A 27,498-nucleotide genomic window follows, 5' to 3' on the forward strand; every position below is an offset into this window, starting at 1 on the left:
GTATCGGATTCAGTACCACATACGAAAGTGACCCAGATCGGATTTGAAAATATCGGATTTGTGCCGTTCACACTGTCATAGCATGATCGGATATGGGTCGCATAGGGTCAAAAAAATCGGATTTGATGCGCTTTCGCCTGCAGTGTGAACGTAACCTTAGAGGCATAAGGCATTGGCAACCTGCCTCCATCTGGCCCTCTGCTGTGCTACATTTTGGGCCTCCTTGATCCCTGTTTTCTGCCTCATCCAACACAACTCACTGATATGTTGCTTTTCCCAGGTGATGTCCATTTTAGAGCTGCCTTTGGTATGCAGTTCTGGTATATTCTGATCACATGCCCAAGTCAATTTACCCACTGGCATTTGATCTTTTACTATGCTCAAGCAAAAAAAGAGAATAGGCTTGACATTGCTGTTGAACAGTCAGACCTTTGTTCGCATGTTGTATTGCTTTGATTGGGTTGGAGTCTTGCAAATGTAACACTTTTACAACCCTTCTCCTTTTTCCTTGTCTTTGCTCACAGTGCTGCTAAGCTAGGTAAAGACCTTTTAAGTTGATGAACCTAAAAGTTGGAGCTTATCAGAAATCCAATATTTTGTATTACATTTGACATGAAACTTTTAACTAAAATAAAAGTAAAAGCTTTAATAATTAAATTAAAAGCTATTTAGTAACTAGTAGTTAAAGTTTTTTTTATTTTACTTTTGGCTCCCATGTGAATAAACTGAGATAAATTAAAACGAATGAGTATAACAGTCTTTTTCAGTCTAGCAAAACTCAATATTTAGTGTTTAATTTTTCAATCTTTTTTAATTAAAAAATAATCAAATTTCAATGTTGAAAACTCAAAAAAATGTCACACAAAACATGAAAAAATTAAGGCAACCTATTCCCTCAAATGTATTGAGTAGTGTTAAATTGAAAAGCTTAAGTGCATTTCTTCAGTTAAACAGTATTTTCTTTGCCTCCACTAATATCACACTGTGCTGTTAATATATAAGAAATATTAAAATGAATCATCTTAAAAAGAATATCAAATGCTAATAGCAGATTAGATTAATTAGAATGTAAACTGCTGATCTAGTTGTTTTATGAACAAACTGCATATTGGTAAAAACAGATGATCCGTGTTCTAGACAGTAATCAGTTCTGAGGTCAACGAACCCAAGTGAGAAATAGAGAGGCAAGGCTGAGATGATCTGAATATGTGTAGTGGATAGAGTGGACGAAAGATGTTGAAGACTGAGTTGTAAGGCAGGAGGAAAAAAAGATGAAAGAAAAAAAACTAAAACTAGGTGGTTAATTCAAAATCTCAGTTTGAGGTTCGTGTTAAATTACTTTCCATTGTGGAAATTTAAATTTCAGCCAAAAGTTTTTGCTGGCTTACCTGTATTGGGAAAGCCTTTAAGAAAGCCGTTTAGTTTGGTGTGGAACATGTTGGGTATGTACTGTTTGAACCCTTTTGAAGGTTGGATCCCTGAGTACACCCACATTGGAAAAGCAAAAGTACTTAGTCAGTTCAAATTTAATTGAACTATGATGAAGTGATAGTTATGGCTCCTCTGAAAAACAATTTGTTCCTCTATACACGTGTAAGGGATACTCCAAGTTTTGACCAACCAGCAGCGTAGTTATGGTGAGAATAGAATGACTGAAGTGGTTGGCACATCTGGTAATATTAGATATTGTTGCAAGAGACCGAAACTAGAATTCTGACTTTCAAAAGTCTAATGTGAAGTTACATGGTCACATGACTAAAGGTAAACTTCTCTTTTGGTTTACCAGTTCATGTCAATTACTCTGGCCTTTTAGGTCAGTTCTGAAATCTTCATTAACTTCATCTCCTTAAATTTGACACAGTCCATGTACAATAGAGAGCATTGTATCAAAAGAAGGAAAAGAAATCAAATACCTCAGAATAATACATTAGTTTAAAAACTAAGAAACAAAGTATGTCTCAGCTACCATGGTGAACCCAGTCAGTTAGCCTTGTGAAGTAGCTGTATTAGTTTATTAGTTGTTGGCCTATTAACAAATGGTGTCCCTTATTGAGTATTGCTTAATTTCACTAAAATTGATTTGAAAAATAAAGAGAAAATTAGAATACTTACTGTGATATAAACAGTGTCAACAGTGATGAATGCACAGCCACATTATGGGTGGTAAAATTAAAAATCTAAATAGAGTTGCCAATTGACTGTTAATAACCTTACACAACCTTACAGTTGATGCAAATGTTTAAACTACCCCAGTAAATGTATTCATTATTTAAAGTCATTTTTTTAAATGTTCAATATGTTTAAAGAAGGAATAAAATGAAACCAAAAAACAAAGCAAAAAGACAAAAAATAATAAATCATTGATAAATCATTCAGAAATGTGCCTGGTTAAAATTGGAACTTCTCTTTGCATTTACCAGTTCATGTCACTTACCCAAAAATTACTCCTGGCTTTTTACAACTGATAGAAGACAAAGTCATTTAACTTTTACCCCATTGTCTTTTCTCACAATCTAAATCAGCCCAGCTGTTATATCAGGCTAAAGACTAATCTTTTATGTTTGGGGTTAAATTGACCCTGAGAATGAAAACCTCCTGTCCACCATATAATGTAAATAAATTAGCAAAATTAAATGATATTTTTAACGTAGCAAGTCCTTAATATCCAAAATAATAGAAGGTGATCAGAAATAATTAGTTGAACTAACTAAAAGACAAGAAAATGTTAGATGAATTTAAGCTATTAGAGTTAATAGGACTTTTTGAAAACATTAAGTTCACATTACTTAAGATTTTTAAGTACTTTGAGCGTTTGGGTTTACAGTGCATAGCAATGCCCTGTTTCTTAAAAGATTTGTGAATAGCCACATTTTCCCATCATAGAATGAAGATGAATAAAGAAGAAACAATGTTCAGACGTCTAGTTATACTTTTATAGAGGTTTCACTAAAGAATATCAAAAATATCAGAATATTCAATCTTAACAAGCTCTGAAAATGTTCTTAGACTAGTAGGATAAAGTTTTAGAAAAATGCTTCAGAACATGAAGCAGAAAAAGTAACCCTTCAGGCCCCAGTTATAGCTGCCTTTTTCAAAAATGATTAAAAGCCTGCATGAAACTCCAGTGTAATTTGTTCTATGCCTTTGTTGTGCAAGGACAGAAATTTAAATTGCAATCAGGAGTATCTAAAAATACAAACCCAAAAGAAGCAATTCACTCATAAATCTTAGGTTAGTAACTGACTTACTGCACAAAAAAGGTGGGAACAAACAACACTCCTGACATTTGGTCGAGCAGAGCAAAATGCAAAGATCAAGAGATTGTGAACAGCTTGTCATACATAGCAGCTTGCTGTATAATAACATGAATAGAATTTCATCTCCTGTAATTTTTTTCAATTCATGGAAAAAAGAAATATAATCTTTCAAGCTCACAACTTTGCACACCTATAGGAAAGACCGTGACAAGGAAATACAGGATCTGCGTTTCACCATTTGCTTTGTAATAGATTTTAGGAGGAGCCAGTGAGAGACTGACTGATAATCAAGTGACATTAATTAATGCTAATGCAAAACATGTTTTAACTCTTGGATGTTGAGGGATTTCAAGGGCCTTTTGAAGTGGATATGAGGTGGCTGGTAAAGTGGCCTATGATGAGTGACACTTAGCCAACCACACACTCACCCTTTCAATTAAAGAAGACAAAACATTTTTTTTAAATATACTTAGTGGACTTAGTGTGAATGGCACAGAGAAGGTATTATGTAAAGAGTAACTGCAATTACTGATAACTCAAGACAAGACAGTGGATGATTTGCACTTTGAATTTTGTATTATATAACAACACAAGACACTTTAACAATACAAAGGCAATAAATAAAAATTAATAAAATTTTTAATGATTTTCTCACTTGGTGTGACCTTGTACCAAGTTTCAAAATTGAAAAAAAGAAATAAATAAACCGGTTATTGGTATTTATCATCATATAAAATGTGAAAATGATGTAGTGAAAACGGTGGATGCTATACAATCAGACAAAAATGAAACCGATCACATACTCCCTCTCTTTGGGAGAGACCAAAACAAAAAACACAAGACAAAAAAAAAATTGAGAGGAAGGACTAATCTATTTCAAATACCTTGTAATTATTGCAATGTATAGTGCCTCCTAATTAGGATATTCTCTTATAAGCGTAATTCATTTAATGTCTGTTTTGTGTATCCGATTAAGAGCTTAATGACTAAATCACAACACTGAATGCAGTTTCTAAGGGTTGTACTTTGCATTGGTTCCATTAGCCTTCTGAAGTTTTGATATTAATTTGCTAGCACTGAAATGTCCTATAATAAATCACATGACTCATTAGAAATTCCATTTAGTCCTAAAAAAAACTAAATGTTTAATGCATTATTCAAAAGTGACTAATTATGCTTCTATTTCTTATAAGAAAAAAAAGCATAACCAGCTCAGTTCCCTCTCGTATTGTTTAATTTACAACTTGATTATGCCCATTTTTGTCCCCCCACCCACCCACCCACCTCCCCACCCCCCTCCCAACGATTAGTTAAGTATGTACAGTCTGACCCAACTGTAATTATTATATAGTTAATACAAAATAATTAAAGTCTTGTTATACCAGGATGCAGCAATAGCAACCATCAGTTTCCATGTGGAAGTGACATTTAAAATGCTGTTTAATTGACGTAACAATCAAGCGAAAGAGAAAACTTACATTTGTTTATGCAGAAAGGGGGAAATTGGAAAACAGATACTTATCTGATATAAGTAATACATCATTTCTTGAAGTTCACTTAAGTTTTGGTTTGAAAACATATTCAGCTCGAAAAGTAAATGTGGTTTGCTTTATCTACATGTTTAACTACAAGGGAAACTGCAAATTAATGATAGCAGAGGACTTTTAATTCAGATGCAAAAAAAGAAGAAGCATACCTTGAAGACAATTTGTCACAGTTAGGCTGAGTAAATGGACACCAGAGCTCTGATAAATTGATTTAATTTATACCACTTTAGTCATGATCTGTTTTTGTCCCCTCAGGACCTACCTGTTACTTGCAGAGATTATGCCACAGGGTATAATTCCACACTTGTCTCCATTCTAGAGCAGCTGAAAGATAATTCACTAGATGAAACTGACTAATTAACTCTTGGAAAAGCTGAATGGTTAAAAACAAGTGAAAAAACCAAAAAGTTCTGACAGAAAAAAAAAACAGGCTTTCTCACAGCTAGTCAAAGTGCAAATCCATACAAGGATGCTTTTCTGCAGACCTGACTCGGTGCAAGTAATTTCAACCCAGTGATCTAAGCAGCAGGCAAGACATTTCTATGAGTGTCTGTGCTGAATGATTTCTGAATGATTTATCAAGTAGCATGTGGCAGTTCAGCAGGGGGTTCGTTCCTGAGTGGAATATATAAAGGGGCTAATCCAGGTTTCTAAAACACTGCGGATGCAGCTCTCTCTTGAATATCTGGAGTGTCACCTGACTGTTTGAAAGGAAACAATGTGGCACTGCTGGTGAAGGTTCCTCACAACATGAAAGAACAGGGTTACAGGGTTGTGAGCTACAAGGATATACATCTCATAGTTTTGTTATTTTTGCCTCTGTCAATTTAACCTCTCCTACAGTTTGGGTAAACAAAATTTCCTGAATCACAGAGTCAGACCTGGAGGCTATACTTTTGAAGAAATTTCATAAGAAGCTGCACTTTAGTCAAATGTTTGTCTATAAGATTTTATATATTCAAACAACTAAGCATTTTATACAAAACACCAACTAATACTCCCACATATCTTTCGTTCGGCATATAAATCAGAGCATGTTAAATGTCAGACACCAGTTTAATATCAAGGATATCAGGAATAGATGTTAATTAAAAGTTACTTGTCACAGTACTTATAAAACTATTCGACAAATGCCATCAAACTCAAATTCAAACATTGTTAATGTTGATACTTTATTCACAATGAGGTAAGACATCTGCCATTATGAACTCCATCATTTCTTTTGCTAATGTTTTAACTCCCCATGTTGATACGTTATATGTTCAAAGTGTGTTAATATCAAGTGTGGGTGTTCACGGAGAAGGAAAAACCCAGAGGGCTTATCATGTGGCTCTCCTCATTAAAAAATACACTTCATCTTGCTTATGCAATAGCTGTTAACTTGGCAAGGCAACATGAAGCAACTCAAACAACTCCCAGTCATCAGACAATTATGCACATTTTCATTCACTTAAAATGTGTCGGTGAGTGCATTAAAAATAAGAAGGAGGTTTCAAAGAATTCAAAAACCTTTCATCTTGAAACACAGGACCGATTTAATTATCCCTCTCAAATGCAGTGTGGCCTGTGAATGTATTCAAAAGTGTTTAAAAGGGTGGTCTTACTAGATCATTTAAATTTTGCTTCCACTGGGTTCAGCTAATAAAACATCAGGGAGAAAAAAGCAGGAAACAAGACAAAAAAAGACAGAACAGTAAGTCCAGGTGAACTCTGGAATTATCAGGTTTTTTAGCAGCTAAAAGAAAAATACAGTATTTCCATCTGGTCACAGAGGTAGTACTAATAGTACTAAAATTGCACATGTCGAGGAGCGTGTCAGGCTACATTTCATTGTGTGTTATACTTGTATAACTATGTATGTGACAAATAAAGAACCCTGAACCTTGAATACATTGCATATTGTGCACACACTGAATCCTCAGTTGGAGTGAGAGTTTTAATTTTATTTTTAATAATTTTTTTTAGCTACACTGAAAATAATAACATATATTAAAATGTATATAGGTCTTACTGAATAGATTGTTTTAATGGAATTGGGGTACACTGACTGTTTTAGCACCATGGGGAGAAAAATACAGACAGATAATTTTAATGTTTCAGTACCACAGAAAGGAATTAGGACGCAGGTCAGTATCTGGATTCTGCAATCCACATTACTTTAGCTTCTGTGCAGCTTAATGCCCAGGACAGCATTCATTACAGGATCAAGCCCTTGAAATGGAACGCTTTTTAACAATAACATGGCTGCTCCCAATACATAGCATCCATATTCTACTTTTTCCATAGGTTCAGAAGTCAGATTTTATGCCATCTTCCTATCATACCTATTCATGAACATCAAAAATGGAACAAGTGACAAGATACTTGCTACTTTAAAGTAACAACTTGAGTGCTCTGAGCTTATAACTATGGGTGCCATAACTCTGCAAGCTCCAGAGTTAATAAGAACTGCAACGTAAAACAGAAGTTGAACCCTCCAGAAATTCAAGACTCTAGGGAAAGCACTCCAGGGCAGCCTGCTTCCCTCTGCAGTACCAGCTCTAGGGAGTTTCAAGTTCAGACTGTTCTAAACATACACAGATGACCTGCTGTGAATGAAAAAGCTGTAGCCACCTCAAAAACTCGGTGTGCAGAAACAGAATATTTCACACCAAAATTATTCTCCAACTGTTCCATAAAAAATGGGGAGTCAAAGTCATGGTGCAAATAATGCCAAAGAGGAGACATTTATGAATTAATAAGTAAAGGTATCCATGTTGTGTATATATAAACAACATGGATGTCACAGTATTACATCTAATGAAATCTTTTAAACTGTGAGGACCACCTAACTATATGAAATACTGGAAAAATTGTGAGCAATGTCAAGTAATACACATGTTCAACTTGTGTGGCTTAATAAATTGTATTCCATTAAAATTACAAATCAGTACAATGAATTGTGACAGTTCAACCATATGCTATTGTCTGAATTGCAATAGGTTATACTAGATCTCTTAACAAGGTAATTTATCTGAGTTAGAATAATTTACAAAGCAGCTGCAATATAAATCAGGTATTGTTAGCTCATTCCTAAAAAGTTAGCTCATGCAAACAGATTAATTTGAATGCTATAACACTAAATATTTGATTTCCAAAATAAATCTGTTGTGTTTTTATCCTTGTTATGTTTGTTTTGTTACTACTTTTATGTGTTAGGGTATAGATGTTTATTTCATTTCCAGCATGCTTCCATGTTGGAAGTCTGCGATGGTTGAGTAGCTATAACATGCACGTAACAATTACTCAATTCTTATTATGTTTGCGACTTGCTTTTGCCATAGATGCTTGATTTCACGAGTCACTTGTGTGCACATGCTGTCTGCCATTTCATGCTGGGCAGGTAATGTGAGGCACTGTCAGTTTGTCTGAGTTTATTTGTATCTTGGAAACAGCTGTCTACAGTTTTATGTGAGGGGGCTGGTGTGATCCTTTGGGAAGCAGCCATGTATTGAATACAAACCCGTGATGAAAAAGAATGAGCAAAAGCAGCTTAAACTCTTAAAAGAGCTGCATAGTTGAGTGCTAACTCTAAGTGGGTTTAGCATGATGAGTTAGGCTTAACACATACACATTCATGAATTAAAGTTATAGCCGAATTATGCAAAATAAACCTCATGTAGGCATAACTAGACTGTAACTGATATTATCCTAGAAAAATTGAAAATAAGCTTGAGTAACATTATTCCTCTCACCATTCTGACCCATATTTTCATGTTACTTACCTTGCTATTAGTCCTGTTAGAATCACACAGTAGAGCTGCCAAAAGCGATATAATATACAGCCACCCCTGGGATTTACAAAGAAATTTTCACAGTAATAATAAACATTGCCCTAATTCCAGCCTTCATCATTTTACTTTGGAAGAGAAATGATGAAGACATTAGTGACTACACAAATCTTGTTCATGCAATATTTCAGCAAAGCTGACCCTTATCTGCACACCCCACACCACCCAGGTATGGAGGAGAGCCACGCACAGGCAGAGCATAAGTGCCACCACTGCACCACTAAGAAAGTGAGAAATGAAAAATAGAAGGAAAAGTCGAATCATAACAGTCATTAGTTCTAAAAAAAATCTATGAACTATTTTTCCAAGGATGAGAAGGTGTAGCTTCCGTGCGGTCCCCAGAGGATCTCTAAGCACACACAAGCGCTGCAAACAAACATCAATAAACCTGATCATGAAAAATAATATTGCTACCATGTAGCATTTATAGACTAGGAAAAACAAGAATAATTTAAAGCAGCCAGTAAAACAAGGTCAGCAATAACAAATGCACCTGAGACAAGTAAACCTGGCACACTTGGAAACATACAATGTCGTTTCGAGTGCTCATATTCAAGGTGTCTCTAACATATAAACCATATTATGTGCACTAGTTGTACTGCAAGCTCTTTCGATTAACGTCCCAATCAATATTTATCTCTGTTTAAATTAAACATATTTTCATTCTTTGTAGATATTCCACATACAAATCCTGACTGGTTATTCATAAGATGTACCACAGTAACCTACCAGTGTGTGTCCTTTGTTCTGAGAGAGCAATGTCTAACCTGAATTGGACCTGACAGGGTTATTTCATTTGGGTTCTGTGGGTGGACCAATAAAGAGGGAGCAGGATGAAATTAATAGAGGAGCTTCTTTCCCCTGGATATGTCCAGATGAATTTTCATTAGCAAAAGAGGAGATGAGAAAAACTCAGAAGGTGTTTTACAATAACGTCACTGCCTTTCTTTCTATGTCACAATTTGTTCTTTTTCACAAAGTTCTTTTAAATTTAAACTATTTCTAAGTGATTCATTATACATGCATGACTCTAGCAAAAGTGAACCAAATGTTCCATTTGGTGTTGTGAAAAACTCAAAAATGTCCAAAATATGACAACTATAATCATAATTCCAACCTTCATTTGGTGTTTTTATTTAACTAACTGAAACAACATTTTCACTGAAACATTTTTTTTCAACTGTGATTTTTAAAAAGCTTTTGCAAATAACCTTTTTATTTCTTACAACACTGTGAAAAAGTCTCAAGCCAACCTTTCTTTCTGTATGTGAGGAAAATGGAAAATAGGTGTGGCAATTTACAATTTACAGCAAAATGAAACTACTCCTAATGAGATTTTTCTCAGATGGTACTGTTAGATCCTGTGATCTTTAGGCCAGTTTCTTTAAAAAAAAATTAGGACACTTTTCATCTTTGGCTAATAGTTCTTTGGTAATTACCTTGTTGGTAGCAAAATTACTATGTTTTGTCAAACGGTGTTATCTTAAAATTTTTATAGATTCGACAAAAAAATGAGAACTGATGACGTGTTTTTGTGACAGCGTGCTAGTAACAAAGTGCATAAAGATACATTTCAAAATTGGTTATTTGCTGAGTTATCTATTGACAGAACACCGGTTCATCCCTTGAGTTAGGTGCCTTTTTATGTGACTCTAATGACTCTTAGGTCAGTGTTAAATGGTTTAACAAATTAACAAACAATTAACCAAAATATTCCCCTTAAAATAGTCAGGTTGAAGGACTCAACTGACAATGAACCAAACCCCAAACAAAACTTTGATATAGCTTCAGAAATCCTGGAGGACTACTCAGATTACTGAGGACTGCTCAGATCATTAAAAAAAAATTACAAGAACTCTGCCTGCTTGGAAGTAAAATATAAGTATAATAATGAGGGGTGTCTCAAGACTTTCAAGCACAGTACTGACGGGTTTCAAAAAGCAGGGATAAATATTATAGCAAACAACTCAATTTTTTGTGGAACTAGCATGAAATAGAATCTGACGAATGTGTTTTACAACCCAGCTTAAAAAGTTATAAATTAGTTCGTTTTTCAGTTGTGAGTTAATAATTGCAATCAGATTCAGATTAAATGTGTTTTAAATTACTTTCTGAGCAGGGGTAAAGTGTAGTATGCAAGAGCAACAAAAGCATTCCTTTGTAAAAGGTTATTTAATCACTGTATCTATGATGGGAAGTTTACAAACATTATTCAGTTATAACTCATAAATGCATGAATTAGTAACAATTTGCTGAAGGGTAAATGTTAAAGCTGTTGATAATGTTATATGTGTTGCATTTCCACAAACAAAAATGTTGTTTGGTAAAACCTGGATCATGATGTTGCCCTGGGGCAGCGGTGTCTGTCAGATTATGCCCAGGGCAAAAAACATGTGTAAAATAAGTCCTGTTGCATATTATATTATGTGCATACCTTTTAACAAAAATCTATTGCACTGTCATTTTAACTAAAATTTTTAGTAAAAGTGCCAAAAACCACACATCCTAGAGTCATCGATTGATGCTTTCTCCAAAAATAAGTCCTCATAGCTTCCCATGTTAAAATACTTATCTTGTTTACAGCCTGGTAGAACAATGACTTTGGTCTCTACAGCTAAATCACCCCTTTATACGAGCTGTTTAAAATTTATTGAGGCTTTAGGTTAAAAGCATGACTACTTTAACTGGCAGGCAGGAGCTGTGGCAGGCTTAACAACGTGTGCAAGGAATCTCCACTCTTTATAACTTATTCAGTAATTAGCATTTGAATAACATGCCAACAATGTGGCAGTGCTGTGGAAGCATTATAAAGTGCAGTTTGAAAACTTAAAGTCAATTAATTTCCCCAATACATGTGTATATGTTTTTTTTTAAACTTGTAAAGACAATCTGTACTTCTAAAACAAATGATTCATTGAACAAATCTAGAATTTAGAGATGCAATACACTCTAAATCATAGCATAGATTGCCTTTAAAGGTAAGTAACAATTAGCAATGGGAAAACATTATATTACAGCAATAAAAGAAAAAAAAAAAACAGTCAAACATATCGTGACTGATCAAAAAGACTCCCATCATGGCAAGTTAAGGTCTGACACTGGTCTGATGGGATGTAGATGGGACATCTGGAGAACAGTAACTTGTTGATCTGGGTACCTTCCACTTGCATGTGCGTAAAAATTGTTCAGTCATGTTGAGGAAAGGAAATTATTGGGGCAAATACCCTGTGATGAACTTTGTATGTGCCTGAAAGTATGCCTGCACCAGCTGAGCCTAGAGGAACCTAACATTGTTCCACTAAACAACATAACAGCTGTGCTGAACAGAGATAGCTCATCAAGGAATGCTACAAGCAGTGTATTGTATGCGTCTATACAAGGTCTGGGTCCTGCTTGACCACCTGCCTTCAACATGTCACACTCTATTATCAGAAGTTGTGTCACGGCGACGGATGGCCGGTACTGAATAGGACCCAGGTGCAGGAACCCAGAGCGGAGACGGTAGATGATTTAATAGTTTATTACGGTTAAGTGCAAGGGGAACAAAAAAAAGGGAAACGTGGCAAAGACAGAAAATGACGAGACGTGGAGCCTTGGTGTGGCGTGCCCAGGGGAACGTGGCTAGGGCGAGGGAACGAGGCCTGAGAAGTGGAACGGAGCTGAGTGGGGAACAGTCACACTGAGGGGAGAGGATATAGAAGTTAGGCAGGTAGTGAAGGCAGCTCAGAAGTGGCCAGTATAAGAGCAGCAATTCTTACTTTGCAGTTAGGGACCTGGAGTGTTTGAGAGGGGGATGATGAAGATCCAGGGGAGGCTGAGTGGCGTGGAAAGGCTGACCTGAGATCCGGGGCTCCAGATGGAGTGTGATGGCAGGAGGGCAGGCAGGTGAGGCACAGAGGGATTTCCAAAATGATCACTAGGTATTCCGAGTCCGGAGGTGGAGTGAGCCAGGGTGGGTACAGCGACTGTAGCACAAAAGAGTCTTAGTTAGTAAGATGAATCACAGCGAGAACTTGAAACACAAGACCTGTTACCAACATGGGTTGATGACGAACTGGCAGTGAGTGAACATCGATGTGTGGTTTAAATCCCTCTGGCTTGATAGCCTGCAATAGGCTCCAGGTGTGCAGGAGCTGGAGTTGGCCCTGCCCAGGGGCGGATCCCAGGTCAGTTCAGGAGCCTAATGGAAACTCCAGCCACCCACCGTAGACCATGACAGTACCCCCCCCTCAAGGGACGCCACCCGGCGGCCGACCGGTCCCCAGCCCGCGACGTGACCTGAAAAAATCAGAGACAAGAGCAGGATCAAGGATAAACGAGCGAGGAACCCAGGCACGTTCCTCAGGCCCATACCCCTCCCAGTCCACCAAAAACTGGCGACCCCGACCACGGCGACGGACGTCAACGATCCGCTGAACCGTATAGGCCGGATGACCATCGATGAGCCGGGCGGGCGGAGGGGGGTCGGAAGGCGGGCACAGCACGCTGGACAGCACAGGCCTGACTTGGGAAACATGAAAAACCGGGTGAATCCGCAGACTGGGAGGAAGCTCGAGCTTCACAGCAGAGGGCGAGATGACCGAGTGGATGACATACGGCCCAATAAACCGAGGAGCCAGCTTGCGGGAGGAAACTTTAAGGGGAACATCCTTAGCCGACAGCCACACCTTCTGCCCTGGAGCGTACCGAGGAGCTGGCGACCGTAGACGATCTGCATAGCGGCAGTGGCGGGCAGCAGCTTTCTTCAGTGCCTCCTGGGTCCGAGTCCAGACGCGGCGGCAGCGCTGGAGATGGTGCTGGACGGAAGGCACAGCCAAATCAGCCTCTTCCTCAGGGAAGAGGGGAGGCTGATAGCCCAGGGACGCTTCAAATGGAGAGAGACCAGTGGATGCGGAAACATGAGAATTGTGCGCATACTCCACCCATGGGAGATGTGCTGACCAGGTAGCCGGGTTATGGGAAACCATGCAGCGGAGCATGGACTCCAGCTCTTGGTTGAGCCTCTCAGTCTGCCCGTTGGTTTGAGGGTGGTAACCAGAACTGAGGTTGGCTCGAGCACCCAGGGCAGAGCAGAAAGATTTCCAAACCTGGGATGTAAACTGAGGTCCCCTGTCAGAAGTGACCTCGGCAGGAATCCCGTGGAGTTTGAAGACGTGGTCAACCATCAGTCTTGCAGTTTCCGTGGCAGTGGGTAGTTTCTCCAGGGCAACGAAGTGAGCTGCTTTTGAAAACCTGTCGATCACGGAGAGTATCACTGTTTTACCTGCTGACCTAGGCAGTCCAGTGACAAAGTCCAGGGAAATGTGGGACCAAGGACGAGAAGGTACGGCTAGAGGTTGCAGAAGACCGGATGGTCGCTGATTTCGGGTCTTGTTCCTGGCGCACACGTCACAGGCAGAGACGTAGTCCCGCACATCATGTTCCAGAGTTGCCCACCAGAAGTGACGACGTAGTAGTGCGATGGTGCGGCCGATTCCAGGATGGCAGGAAAACCGGGAGGTATGAGCCCACTTAATTACAGCCGAACGGGTTGCTGTGGGAACGAAGCGGCGGCCCGGAGGACCTGTGCCAGGGTCTGGTTCATCCAGTAAAGCACGCTGGATGGATTCCTCTATGTCCCAGGATAAAAACGCTACGCGGCAGGAGGCAGGAAGCACAGGAGCTGGTTCGGTGGGTTCAGCGTCTGGGTCGTAAAGACGAGACAGGGCGTCAGCCTTGGCGTTCTTGGAACCTGGACGGAAAGAGATGGCAAACTTGAAGCGATCAAAGAACAGAGACCAACGGGCCTGGCGGGCGTTTAGACGCTTAGCTGTTTTGAGGTAAGTAAGGTTTTTATGATCTGTGAAGATGGTGAATGGGTGTTCAGCTCCTTCCAATAGGTGACGCCACTCTTCCAGGGCTAACTTAATAGCCAGCAACTCTCTGTCTCCTACATCATAGTTGCGTTCAGCTGACGAGAGTCGACGTGAAAAAAAGGCACATGGGTGTAACTTGGCCTTGGAACCTGAATGCTGTGAAAGGACCGCTCCGACGCCGACGTCGGACGCGTCTACCTCTAGAACAAATGGCTTGGAGTGATCTGGGTGACACAATACTGGAGCTGAAGTAAATAGGCGCTTGAGCCTACTGAATGCTACCTCAGCTTCAGGTGTCCAGATGAACTGTCTTTTGGTGGATGTGAGTGTAGTGAGAGGAGTGGCTACCTGGCTGTAGTTGCGAATAAACCTCCGGTAGAAATTGGCAAAGCCGAGGAAACGTTGTAAGTGCTTACGTGACGTGGGCGTGGGCCACTCTAGGATCGTGCGGATCTTGGCTGGATCAGTCTTCACCTGCCCTCCTGCGAGTATATAGCCAAGAAAAGTGACAGATTGTGCATGAAACTCACATTTCTCGGCTTTGACGTAAAGTCGGTTTTCCAGGAGGCGTTGGAGGACTGCTCGGACGTGGACATGGTGTTCCTGGGGGGTCTTGGAGAAAATGAGTATGTCATCAAGATAAACAAAGACAAACTGGTTCAGGAAATCACGGAGCACGTCGTTGACCAGGTTCTGAAAGACAGCGGGGGCATTGGTTAACCCAAACGGCATGACCAAATACTCAAAATGACCTAGGGGCGTATTAAAAGCCGTTTTCCATTCGTCCCCTTCCCTGATGCGGACAAGGTGGTAGGCATTGCGGAGATCCAGTTTGGTGAATACGGTGACTTCATGGAGGGGTTCGAAGGCTGAGCTGATAAGGGGTAAAGGATATTTGTTTTTAATGGTGATGTCGTTTAACCCTCTGTAGTCTATGCATGGACGGAGTGATTTATCCTTCTTTTCCACAAAAAAGAAGCCGGCGGCCACTGGAGAGGAGGATGGGCGGATGATACCTGCAGCTAATGACTCGTGGATGTACTTTTCCATGGACTCTCTTTCTGGTCTGGAGATGTTGAATAGCCGGCTAGAGGGAAGCGGAGCACCAGGTAGAAGGTCGATAGCGCAGTCATAAGGCCTGTGGGGTGGTAAGGACGACGCTCTGTCTTTACTGAAAACTTCCTGGAGGTCATGGTACTCAGGTGGGACGAGTGTGAGGTCAACCGGATCAACGCCCGAGGTGTTAGTGTCAGGGGCCCCCGGCGGTAGGGCAGACTTGAGGCAGTGGGCTAGACAAAAGGGGCTCCAACTAGCGATTTTACTTCCAGACCAGTCTATATGAGGGTTATGTTTCTGTAGCCAGGGGTAGCCTAGGATGAGTGGTGAATCAGGAGAAGAGAAGGTGAATAAGGTAATGGCTTCATGGTGGTTTCCAGAGGTGACGAGGGTTACGGGGCCAGCCTGATGGGTTATCTGAGAGAATATTTGATCGTTTAATGCGGTAACAGGGATGGGAGGATCGAGAGTCTTGAGTGGCAAATGAAGGCGTCTAGCGAGAGCTAAATCTATTAAATTTTGCTCTGCTCCGGAATCAACGAGAGCATAGAGGGGGTGAGAAACCTTATTTAGACACAGGGTGACTGGTAGAATTAACCGGGGTTTGGAACTGAAAGAGGATCCGCCCACCTGTATCCCCGAAATTACCGGCGGGCGTAGCCTTTTGGCCGAACCGAACACTGCGCTAACCTATGCTCCACTGAGCCACAGTAAAAACACGCGCCCGACCGAAGCCGTCGTTCTCGCTCCTCTGGTGTGAGACGAGAGCGGCCGATTAACATAGGCTCCGGAACGGCGTCCGTTTCCACGGAAACGGGAGCGGATGTTGACACCGGACGTGACGGTGGAGGAAGTGAAAACGTACGAGGCGCAGGTTTACGATGTTTCTGGTTCTTTTCTGCCTCCCTTTCCCTCAGGCGATTATCTATCCGAAGGGAAAGGGAGACCAAGTCTTCAAAGGATTTGGGCTCATCGCGGGAAGCGAGCTGGTCTTTGAGCTCGTCGTTTAAGGCGCGACGGAACACTCCCCGAAGGGCATGATCGGGCCAATTGGCCTCGGCGGCTGCAGTACGGAAGTCGATAATGAACTCCGCGACACTCCGGCTCCCCTGTTGCAACCCGAGCAACCTTTCATCAGAACTACCCTCCGATACTGGGTGAGTAAAGGTCTTTTTAAACTCGCACAGAAAATCATCAAACGAGCAGGTTGGGAGCGGGTGAGCCGACAGGTACGCCTCGGCCCATAACAGCGCCTTGCCCTGTAGCTTAGCCACCAGATATGCTACCCGAGCTGATTCGCTAGTAAATGAACGGGGTGAATGCGTGAACGCGAGAGAACATTTCAGTAGAAAGGCCGTACAGCGGCCCCGCTCCCCAGAGTACGGCTCGGGTTCTGGGAATGCAGCATCGCGAAACACGGAGCCCGAAGGGGTCGGAGCTGGGGAGGACTGGGGAGGTTCTGCCACGGGCGCAGGGGACGCGGAGGATGGGCCTGGAGGAGGGGAAAGAGCCGACTGAATCTCCTGCAGGGAAGCTAAGATCCTAGCCTGGGTCTCGCCTATGGCTTGACACCGGGTGTCGAGAACCTGCAACGCTTGCTCATGAGCCCCTAAAATGGCTCCCTGCTTGGAGACTGCTGCACGTACTGGGTCTGCTGAGTCCATTTGTTGGCCAGTTCGTACTGTCACGGCGACGGATGGCCGGTACTGAATAGGACCCAGGTGCAGGAACCCAGAGCGGAGACGGTAGATGATTTAATAGTTTATTACGGTTAAGTGCAAGGGGAACAAAAAAAAGGGAAACGTGGCAAAGACAGAAAATGACGAGACGTGGAGCCTTGGTGTGGCGTGCCCAGGGGAACGTGGCTAGGGCGAGGGAACGAGGCCTGAGAAGTGGAACGGAGCTGAGTGGGGAACAGTCACACTGAGGGGAGAGGATATAGAAGTTAGGCAGGTAGTGAAGGCAGCTCAGAAGTGGCCAGTATAAGAGCAGCAATTCTTACTTTGCAGTTAGGGACCTGGAGTGTTTGAGAGGGGGATGATGAAGATCCAGGGGAGGCTGAGTGGCGTGGAAAGGCTGACCTGAGATCCGGGGCTCCAGATGGAGTGTGATGGCAGGAGGGCAGGCAGGTGAGGCACAGAGGGATTTCCAAAATGATCACTAGGTATTCCGAGTCCGGAGGTGGAGTGAGCCAGGGTGGGTACAGCGACTGTAGCACAAAAGAGTCTTAGTTAGTAAGATGAATCACAGCGAGAACTTGAAACACAAGACCTGTTACCAACATGGGTTGATGACGAACTGGCAGTGAGTGAACATCGATGTGTGGTTTAAATCCCTCTGGCTTGATAGCCTGCAATAGGCTCCAGGTGTGCAGGAGCTGGAGTTGGCCCTGCCCAGGGGCGGATCCCAGGTCAGTTCAGGAGCCTAATGGAAACTCCAGCCACCCACCGTAGACCATGACAAGTTGATTCAATCATCAAAAAATAATTGGTGTTAGAATATCGTGTTATCCTGACATGTTCACGATATGACCATGGGCTATTGCCTGAGCCTCCAAAAATGTATGCTATATAGGAAATCAAGTTTATGCATTTGACACATTTGTGATACTTGAGTATGTGAGTTTGAGGTCTAGAGTTCTGAACATCCGTCCAGCTTCTAAAACTAGTGCCAACGGGAATGTGAAAAAATGTGTTATTTTATTTTTATGATTTACCCTAGCTACTTTAAATGAGCATTAATGTGGCTTCCAACATTATGCTGTGACTGCTTTGCTTCACTATATGGTCATATTTTTACCTTTGAACCTTTCAACTGTTAACTTTCCAGCGTTGCTCAAAAGCAGAAGGTTTTGTGTGCATATTACTCAATGCATCAATGCAACTCAATGCAGTTCATCACTTGGTCACTCTTGAAAGATCAATATGACAGATCAATACGATGTTTGTTGGCTCTCTTAGATTTATGCTTATGCTTTTGTGATGATTGGATCTTCTTGAGTGTAAATACTATACATGAATTATAACATGGTAGGTTATTGGTTTCACTACTGAAAAAAGGTAAAAGTGCTCAATAAAATTTAACCCTTACCATAATTTAACTTTGTCAGGGTCCTGGGTCTGAGCAACCCAGGGTCCCTGAGCAGTTATGGACTTGAGGGAGGTCTGAGGTCTTTACACTGGCTGCCTGTCCGTCAGAGGATACACTTAAAAGTTGTGATGCTGGTCTATAAAGCTCTGAATGGTTTAGGACCAAAATACATCAGTGACCTCCTGACACAGTATGAACCTTCCAGATCCCTCAGGTCATCTGGATCCGGTCTTTTATCAGTTCCCAGAGTCAGAACCAGACACGGAGAAGCTGCATTCAGCTTTTATGCTCCTTATATCTGGAACAAACTCCTAGAAAGCCTCAGATCAGCTGAAACACTCAGTTTATTTAAATCCAGGTTGAAGACTCACCTATTCTCAGCTGCTTTTGAATAAAGCACCAAATCCACACTTTTAAGCTTAAATTTCAAAACTAACATTTTAACTACTGATTATATCTACTGTTCTGATTTTATCTGTTTTGATTTTATATACTGTTTTGTTTGTTTGTTAATTAGTTTGTTTGTTTGTTTGTTTGCTTGTTTTAATCAATTTTAAATCATGCTTTTTATTTGTTTTTGTTTCTAATGTCTCTGTAAAGCACTTTGAATCTCCTTGTTGTTGAATTGTGCTATACAAATAAACTTGCCTTGCCTTGCCTTGTATCATATTATATGTATTTTTGTTATTGCTGTCCCTCTTCTCCCTGCTTGCAGATGTGTGTGTGTGTGAGTATGCAGGTGTATTTGGAGAACACCTTCAGGCCTCGTGGGTGTGGCCCTGGCAGGTGATTGGCCACACCTAAAGACCATGACACACCTGCAGCTGATCTAGCCTCATCGGAGGAGCTACTTGAGAGTGTGGTGGAGCTTTCTCCGACGCTGGATCATTGCGTGGCTTCACGTTAGTCTCTTGACCAGTTACCAAGTTTAGTCTGCTGCATTGTGGCGTGTCTGACAGCTGCCTCTCTGTTATTTTCCCAGGAGAAGCGTGGAGATGAGAGGGCAGCGAGCACGGGGTGCTCAGACACTGAGGAGCAGAGACAGGAACACTAGCGCTGGGAAGAGGACACGTTACGGGAGTTGGGAGTGCACTGAGGATTTATTGTTATGTTTTTCCATTTCACTGTAAATAAACGCACTACTTATACACAGAGCTCCGAGCCTGGGTCCTCCTTCCTCACCTCCCCATGGTTGGCCATCGTCAACTGTGACAAACTTAATCAAAGCTTCACTGCCTGAAGGTCTGTGCTGTGTATAATTGCAATTCCAGTAATTTTTTCGATATAGTATGCAAAAAGGGCATCTTGTTCTTACATTATAATCATTGTTAGGTAGCAATTATGTGTAATACAAATTATTTATACAAAATCATACTTTCTATGAATCACGTTGAAGTAAGAGGACTCTCTATAGGTTAAACACACTGTACAGTAATTATAATGCCCTTTACCCAAGTTAATTGACATTTCTTACTGTGTTTACTCTAAGTTATACAACTAGTGATGTATAATTTGCTATGTGTTTGCCAACAAAGCTTTGTTTTCAGTGTGCTTAATATGTTTAGGACACTACAAAGTAATTACTGTTCACAGGAATAAAAATAAGGTTCAACTTACAAAAGGGGGAGGGAGGCGATATCCTTGACTGACAATAATTAATGTCTCTTTTAATCTAAGTCAAATATATCCGGACTAAGTAGTGATTTCCTCTTTGCAACTACATAAAACAAAATTACCCATTCAATGAATTACAAGCATTTCGAGTGTCTGTTGTGTCCTGCATTAATCTGCCTTCCAATATTATGAGTGGCTGATGCAATTTACACCAGGTAAAGAAATTTTAATCAAATGTTTTACTTACTATGGAAGCGGTAGAAGTGAAAGCTAATTTGTATGTTCCTGTGTGTTTATGTTTCTATATGTCAGAGTTAGCATCAAAAACCGCTTAATGAATCTTCACAGAGGTTTACCCTGTTTTCTAATGTTTACCTACACTGTAAAACCTGACCAGTTAAGTTAACTCAAATGATTTGGGGAAACCGATTGCACCAATTGATTCAAGTTTTATAACTTAAACAGTTTTGGATTATTTAAGTACTTTATTAGAGTCCCAAGAACCCAAAGCAAATATGATAATGTAACTCAAATGCATTATGTTTATTTACTCATTGTTTTTAGTATGTTTTAACTTAAACCATTAAATTTGTTGTACTAAGATGCTGTATTTATTCAAACTTATTTAAAGTGTTACATGCTCATATTCAAATTAAGTTAAATTAACTTAAATAGTTGTATTTAAACAACTTAATCCATTTGGGGAAACCGATTGCACCAAATGGTTCAAGTAATTATCAGTTATCTTCCAAAAGATTTCCATGTAACTAAAAGGTGTTTTTAGAAATAAGCTTAAGATTACACACTATGTAAAGATTTTTTTCAATCACAAACAAAACGTCAAATATGGATTGCCTCCTTATTCTTAGCTTTCTCCACATTGCTTTTTAGAAAGCTAATTACCCTGAACAAATAAAACTATTGAAGCCATTCACAGATAACTGAAAAAGCACGACTATACTGACAGTGAAAAAAAAACATCATCTACACAAGCTCATTTTTTAGTGTCTGCAATTTTGGTTTTAGTTGCTTTCTCTCATCGTCTAGCTTCAGCAACACTACTTGAATGAACTCAAAAAAGCCAGTACACTTCTCAGGATAGCTCAGATGCAGAGCATAGATTAGCCCAAACAAACACACCAGGGCATCAGTCCATGAGTGATGAGTCATAACAACCTGATCTTCAAGTACTATGAACACTTGGCGTGGTGAGAAAGGAACTCCTCCAGGCACCTCCTCTTCATCGACATCAGCAACCAGAGCAATTGTGGCTTCATAGAACTCAATTTCCTCCTATAATACACAGTGCACAATTATTCATCTGTAATACCTCTGTTAAAAGTATAAATACAAATGGTCAGGCACCTTTCTTCAGTTTTTCAAATTCTATATATCATAACATGTTTTAAATTGACAGTGAAGGTTCATTTTTCATTCATCCAGTCAAATCAAGGATGAAAGAAGTTTATAAGTCATTCAACTTCACGTCTTCAACTTTCAACCCAAGTCCAGATGACTTATAAACTCCTTTCAACCTTTTTTAAATTCAAATGTGCAAATTATTGTAATACCCAAGTACCTTGCATGTTTTGAAAATCTCTGAAGAATCCTCCTTGAGGTACATTGGTAGGCCGGCCAGAGCTGCTGTTCTAGTTGCATAGATGTCGTTTTTGTCCTAAAAAAAAAAAAAATATATATATATATATATATATATATATATATATATATATATATATATATATATATATATATATATATATATATATATATACATACATAAACATAGCAATGGCAACTGCCAAGCAAGCAGAATAATAATTAGTATTTTTAAATACCTGTTTTCCATATGCCAACAAAAGCTGCTCCATCCTTTCACCGACCCGTCCAGTTTTCCTCTTTTTGTAAAGTCCAATCAGCTGAGGAGCATAATCATCCAGTGCAGCATAAAACACATGTGGCAGATTCTGATTGGTGATCCGATGAAATTCAAAGTAGAGCTGAGGAGAATTCCAAAAATATTATAAGCAAAACACAGCATACTATATGAACAGCAAATGTTATATATGTAGTTGTACTTACCTGTGTCTCATGAAAGAGTGCTGGCCATCTGTCCTTGAGCTCTGATACAGGAGGAGAAGTGGTGACAATCTCTTCACGCCGGAGGGCAAAAGTGGGCATCATATGCTGATGAATGAGAGGGATGTCTCTTTCTGCTGAGGTCTTCTTGAACTCCTCTACCATCTCAAGTCTTCTGGTTTCCAGAGACTCCCTTGTTTCTCCAGAAGGATAAGAAGGAAGGAAGTTGACCTCACCTCTCCTAGGTCTTTTAATATTGGCCCTTGGTGAAGCTCCATCTGGGTTTGTTCTGCTGCGCTTTCCAGCATTCACAGCAACATCCATGATGCCAGCTTTAGCCAACTTCTTTCTTTGGTTTCCCATTTTATATCTCAGGCTATTCTTCCACCCTTCCCACCCAGTGTCAGAATTCCTCTCTTTCAGACAGGGATGTTTTCTAACTAAAGCTTCTGCAGCCTTGCCAATTTGTGTTGTACTAGGGTATGCTTTTAGTTTGTAGATTTCTTCCCCCATTGTCTCAAGTATGTTGTGTTTTTGATCTCGTGTCAGCGTAATTACTTTCCCATTTTTATCAAATGCTGCATTACCCTCTCTTAATACATGTTCCACTTCATAAGAAAATGGCGGAACAATAAAAACTTCTGGCCATCTACTAATACGCTCTGGTGAATCTATGGTATCAGTGCTATCAGTCTGAAGGATTGTGTCATCAGTGCTCGTTGAAATCCGGTCAAGCTCAACTAACCTGACAACTTTAACAGATGCTATAGCTGGCAGGTCTTCTATTTTAACCAAATTACACAAGGCATTATCAAAATCTGGGTCATGAAACTGAAGCCGAAAGTCAAAAGTAAAATTTAGCCTAGATTTGATCGCATCTATGAGGGCTTGCACACTGTTTGGACGAGATGGCAAAATAAGTTTTTCAGCGTTATCCTTATCAAGGATGACCCTTAGCTTCAATATTCCTGTTGCCTCCATCTGAATTTGTTATTTCTGTAACAGACAGGTTTCACATATTATAGTGGCATTTTAATACATGTTTGTGTTTACAGTTATTTGCAAAATATTAATTGTGCAAAAATATAAAAACATTTATGTGAATACAAAAAAACTGAATAGATGAATTACCTTTGCATTGGTTCAGAAATTGGTGGAATCAGCTGATGTCTCAGTTCTGTTTCTTTAGTCAGACACTGGAATGAAATGGTTTGTTGTTAGAATGAGTTCATTTGCTATCTTGTAAGCAACATGCGGCATGTGGTCAGACAGTTGGCACAGAGATTTTACACTGTGACGGAGACCCCTCTGTTGATTCTCTGCTACTTCATATGAACGCAAGTGCTCAACGTAATAAGTGTCATAGTCTTTCAAGAGAAAATAAATGTTGTTTCTGATGAGCAGTACATTAAGAATCTCTTTGAACTCTGGCAATGCAGCATAAGCACCTGTGCATACAAACATGCCAATTGCAAAGTTTGTGCCATTAATTGTAACCTTTTTTGTTGCATATATTGTGTCACTGTCAGCAATACCTGAAATAAATAATTGTGTATCTGCAGGTAATGATGAAATGTACAAAGGCTCCATTTTGGATGTTTGCACAGGTGGTTTGAAAAACGTTGATCAGGACAAATAAAATGCCATCATGCTTTGATGTCTCTCTGCCAAAGTTTTTAGTACATTTTTGTAGTTGTGAGTGTCATGAACTATTTTTTTGAAAACCTTATGCTTTCCCTCAAATCTCATTGTCCAAAGATGAACTAAGGGACCAAAGCACTTTATTAAGTGTGGGTAATGCTCGATGTAATGATGCTTTGGCCTGAATCGAACATTAGGAAACACTTCCTGAAAGAGTTGTCTGTGATCTAATATTTTACAGGCCATGTACTGAATGGTCTCGTCACTAAAAGTATGAGACATGGCAAGCTGAACTACGTCCTTTAAATCCATTAGCACTTCCCAAAAAGTGTCTCTTTCTGGAACTTTGGAGCCAATGAGAAGAGGCAACAGTCTAAGAAGGGCATGATTTTCATGCCCGTTCCCACCAATGGTCCCTCGCCTGGCAAAATTTGAGGGTATTGGATGAGGGCGATCAACTTTGTCAGAATGTTGGTAGGGAAAGCGCAGAATTGCTCTGTTTAAGTCTTCTAAGGTAAAATATCTCTTAGAAATCAAACCTTTTAAACAATGTGCCAACTCCACTGGAACGACACCTTCAAACAGGTCGTGTAGGAGGTCAGGTGGGAAGCCTGTGACAGGATGGAAGAAAGAGAGATGGTCAGAAAGAACACAGGGGTTTTTAACACCATAGTTTTCCTCAATGTCATCATTCTGAAGCTCTTGCACAAGATTATCATGAGCATCTTTTGTTCTCATTACATAATTCCCTGTAACAGCATTTTCAGTTTGCATTTCTGTTTGGGTGGCATGACAAAACCTACAGAAATATGTAGACCTGAAACTCTCATTGAAACCAGCAAGTCCATGGGCAGCAAGGTTGTCTGCCACAACAGAGTAGACAGTGCCTTTAAGACATTCACCAAGAGTCTCAATGTAGACACCTACTTCTTCAAGAGTTTTCAGATCATTTAAGAGTGGTGACAACATTTCCTTATACCCAAACTGGCGTACATCATTGGAATTGCACAGCAGAGCAAGCTGAGTGCAGTATTTTTTAGTATTTATTTATTTATTGTCATTGTCAAGAACAATGAAATTGCGTTTGGGGCTTCCATACAACCCAAAAAAAAAAAAAAAAGAAAATAATAAATACCCCTTAAAACCCAAGTGTACATATTTAACCCAGTGTGACTCCAATGCAATAAGACAATCCTTAGCAATAATGTGTAGAGCAGAACGAGATTTAACTGGAAAGTTTGCCAGTGTCCAATAAACTGCAAAGACTTTATGTATTTTCTTTGAGGTACCAAGTGGGTTTGCGATTTCAAAATCATCCACGTAAAGTATTATTGACAATTTCTGTCCCTCTTGTGACAGTAGAACATTTTCCTGGTAGTAGGATCCATCACAAAATGACATGAAATGTCCAGGAATCTGTGTGGGTGCTTGTTTAATTTCTTCAAGCACATCATTTTTTTTCAACAACAATTGCAAAGATGTGAGAATAGGCACATACATATAAGTGTGCTTTGACGATTCAATTAAATACTCCACAGGTTTGACATATGGAAAATTTGCTTCGTAATATGATTTCCTCCTCTTTGCTGTAGATAGTGGTCCTTCAGATGTGACACATTTATGTAAAACATTACTATCAGAAACTGCCTGACAAATCTCATCCACCAGTTTGTCCGTATATGTACAGTTGTGCTTTTTCAGTATATCTACAACTGATTTTCTAACCAGAGGTACTGATAACAAAAACAACTGATCAATATGCTCAATAATCTCCTGTGTTGCTCTCTGGGACACATGGAGAATGGTCTGCATTTTCAAGAAAAATCCAGCCAGATTGTATTGCAACTGCTCTTCTAAACCCTCAATTCCACTGATTTCACTGGTGGATGCCACTTGATTGTCATCTGATGACTCTATTGAATCAAGTTGCATGTCATCTTTTTGTTCTACATTTATAACACTTTGCACAATGCCTTCATTGTAACTTGTTGAATTTTGGTGGTCTCTGCATTTGTGGGCATTGAAGGTTGAGTATACATTGGTTTTAAAATTGCAGTTCTTGAAAGGACATGGAACAGTTTCTTTTCGTTTTAAATGCCCCCTCAGATGGATAAACATTTGGCTTTCAATAAATGGCTGCTTAAAATTACACACAGGGCAACAAAATCCATATTTATTCAAATCTAGATAAGAACCGTCTTTTCTTTGTGTGGGAGTGTGCATTCTTGACATGTGTATCTTTAATGAATTAAATGTACTAAATGTACACATGCATGTGTTGTAGAGACAGGGTAAGGGTGAAATTGTGGAGTACTGACCATGGTTGAGCCGATAATGCTTCAACAACATGACTTTTATGGCAGTAGAAAAACTACACAACTTGCAATTCCACATTTTGATGCCAAATCGTTTTAAAATCACCTTTACTGGCTGTCTTTAGTGCAGTGCTGGATGATCTCTCGGCATGCTACTGCTCCTTCAATCGTCAGACTGTAATAACACAAAGCCATGAGGACAGAAAGCTAGCAGAACAGTTTTTACTTTTAGACTTTTACTTCACTTAAAAACAGTCAACCTGGATAACACAAGCTTTGAAAACAGTAACTACAGTTCATTTTCAATTCAGGTTGGTCAACTACTCTAAATGTTATGAAATAATAAAGCAATTTTACATAAGTGAAGTACACAATAGGCTAACCCTTGGAAAGTACAGAGTCAGAAACGTTTAGGTTTGGTGCAGTGCAGCTTTGAAAAGGTAAATTATTTCACGACTAAAATGCCACTAAGCATCATATTTTAAATTTGTGAAGGTGAACTTGTCCAGTAAACTCTTAAAATGAACACTAAATAAATCTTCTACCATTTTCACTGTGTCAAAAGTAGGCTACATTTGAACTTGATAAAGTTCAGAGTCAGAAAAGCCTAAACACTGATTTTACCAAAGGTTTTGTGGCATGCAGTTTGCAAAAATTAGACTACTTACCAACTATTTGATTGAAACAAGCCACCAACCGTTAATTTTTTAAATTGTGAAGGCAGACTCCATACAGCGCTAGGCGGGAATTGTGTGCTGGCAAGCTAAGTTACGAGCTACTACAACAAAGTAGTCTGATAAATTACAACAAAGTACAACTAAAACAAAGCAGTCTGATAAATGTACGCTAGAAGTAAGCATTAACAAAAAAACATAAAAATAACGTTTATCTTGTACTTTCCACTCTTGCAAAATTTCTCTTGACGAGACTCGTGTCTCATGGCCGACAAGTCCAGGCAAAACGCTGGGGGCGGGGCCGTGGATGATGACTAATACAAATGAATTAACACTACTTAAACAGTTTAAAGCAACAGTACTTAAAACATTACAAAAACATCATGTGTACTTATTACAATAAAGTTATTATAACATATGTATACTTTTGGGTCTACCTAACACACTTCATGAAAGTTACTTTAACTATTTTTCAGAACTGAGTAAGAACAACTTACTTCTTTTAGTAAGATGCACTGTTGGGTTTTACAGTGTACAGAAGAC

At 39.8% G+C, this 27,498-nt stretch overlaps 1 protein-coding gene and 1 long non-coding RNA gene across 3 annotated transcripts; both read right to left on the reverse strand.

Moving 5' to 3' along the window:
• Positions 1 to 17,334: 17,334 nt before the first annotated feature.
• On the reverse strand, positions 17,335 to 18,000 carry LOC146665802 (uncharacterized). Of its 2 annotated transcripts, none has more exons than XR_014912416.1 (3): positions 17,845 to 18,000; positions 17,548 to 17,754; positions 17,335 to 17,468 (listed from the first exon to the last, which is right to left on the reverse strand). It is a non-coding gene; the product is annotated as an uncharacterized LOC146665802 (long non-coding RNA). The 2 variants fall into 2 exon arrangements; XR_014912415.1 differs by having other exon boundaries at positions 17,828 to 18,000.
• A 3,233-nt stretch (positions 18,001 to 21,233) lies between these two features.
• LOC146665803 (uncharacterized) lies at positions 21,234 to 27,219 on the reverse strand. Its single transcript, XM_085411217.1, has 8 exons — positions 26,950 to 27,219; positions 26,388 to 26,456; positions 24,506 to 24,577; positions 23,457 to 23,521; positions 22,329 to 23,321; positions 22,085 to 22,246; positions 21,829 to 21,924; positions 21,234 to 21,542 (listed from the first exon to the last, which is right to left on the reverse strand). The coding sequence occupies exons 5-8, from the start codon at positions 23,304 to 23,306 to the stop codon at positions 21,234 to 21,236; spliced, it is 1,545 nt and encodes a 514-aa protein (XP_085267343.1). The 5' UTR covers positions 23,307 to 23,321; positions 23,457 to 23,521; positions 24,506 to 24,577; positions 26,388 to 26,456; positions 26,950 to 27,219.
• Between the last annotated feature and the right edge of the window lie 279 nt (positions 27,220 to 27,498).

The sequence above is a fragment of the Rhamphochromis longiceps genome, linkage group LG7 (assembly GCF_057381845.1).
Source record: "Rhamphochromis longiceps isolate RC_006_pf linkage group LG7, R_longiceps_female_GT1.1, whole genome shotgun sequence".
Lineage (NCBI taxonomy): Eukaryota > Metazoa > Chordata > Actinopteri > Cichliformes > Cichlidae > Rhamphochromis > Rhamphochromis longiceps.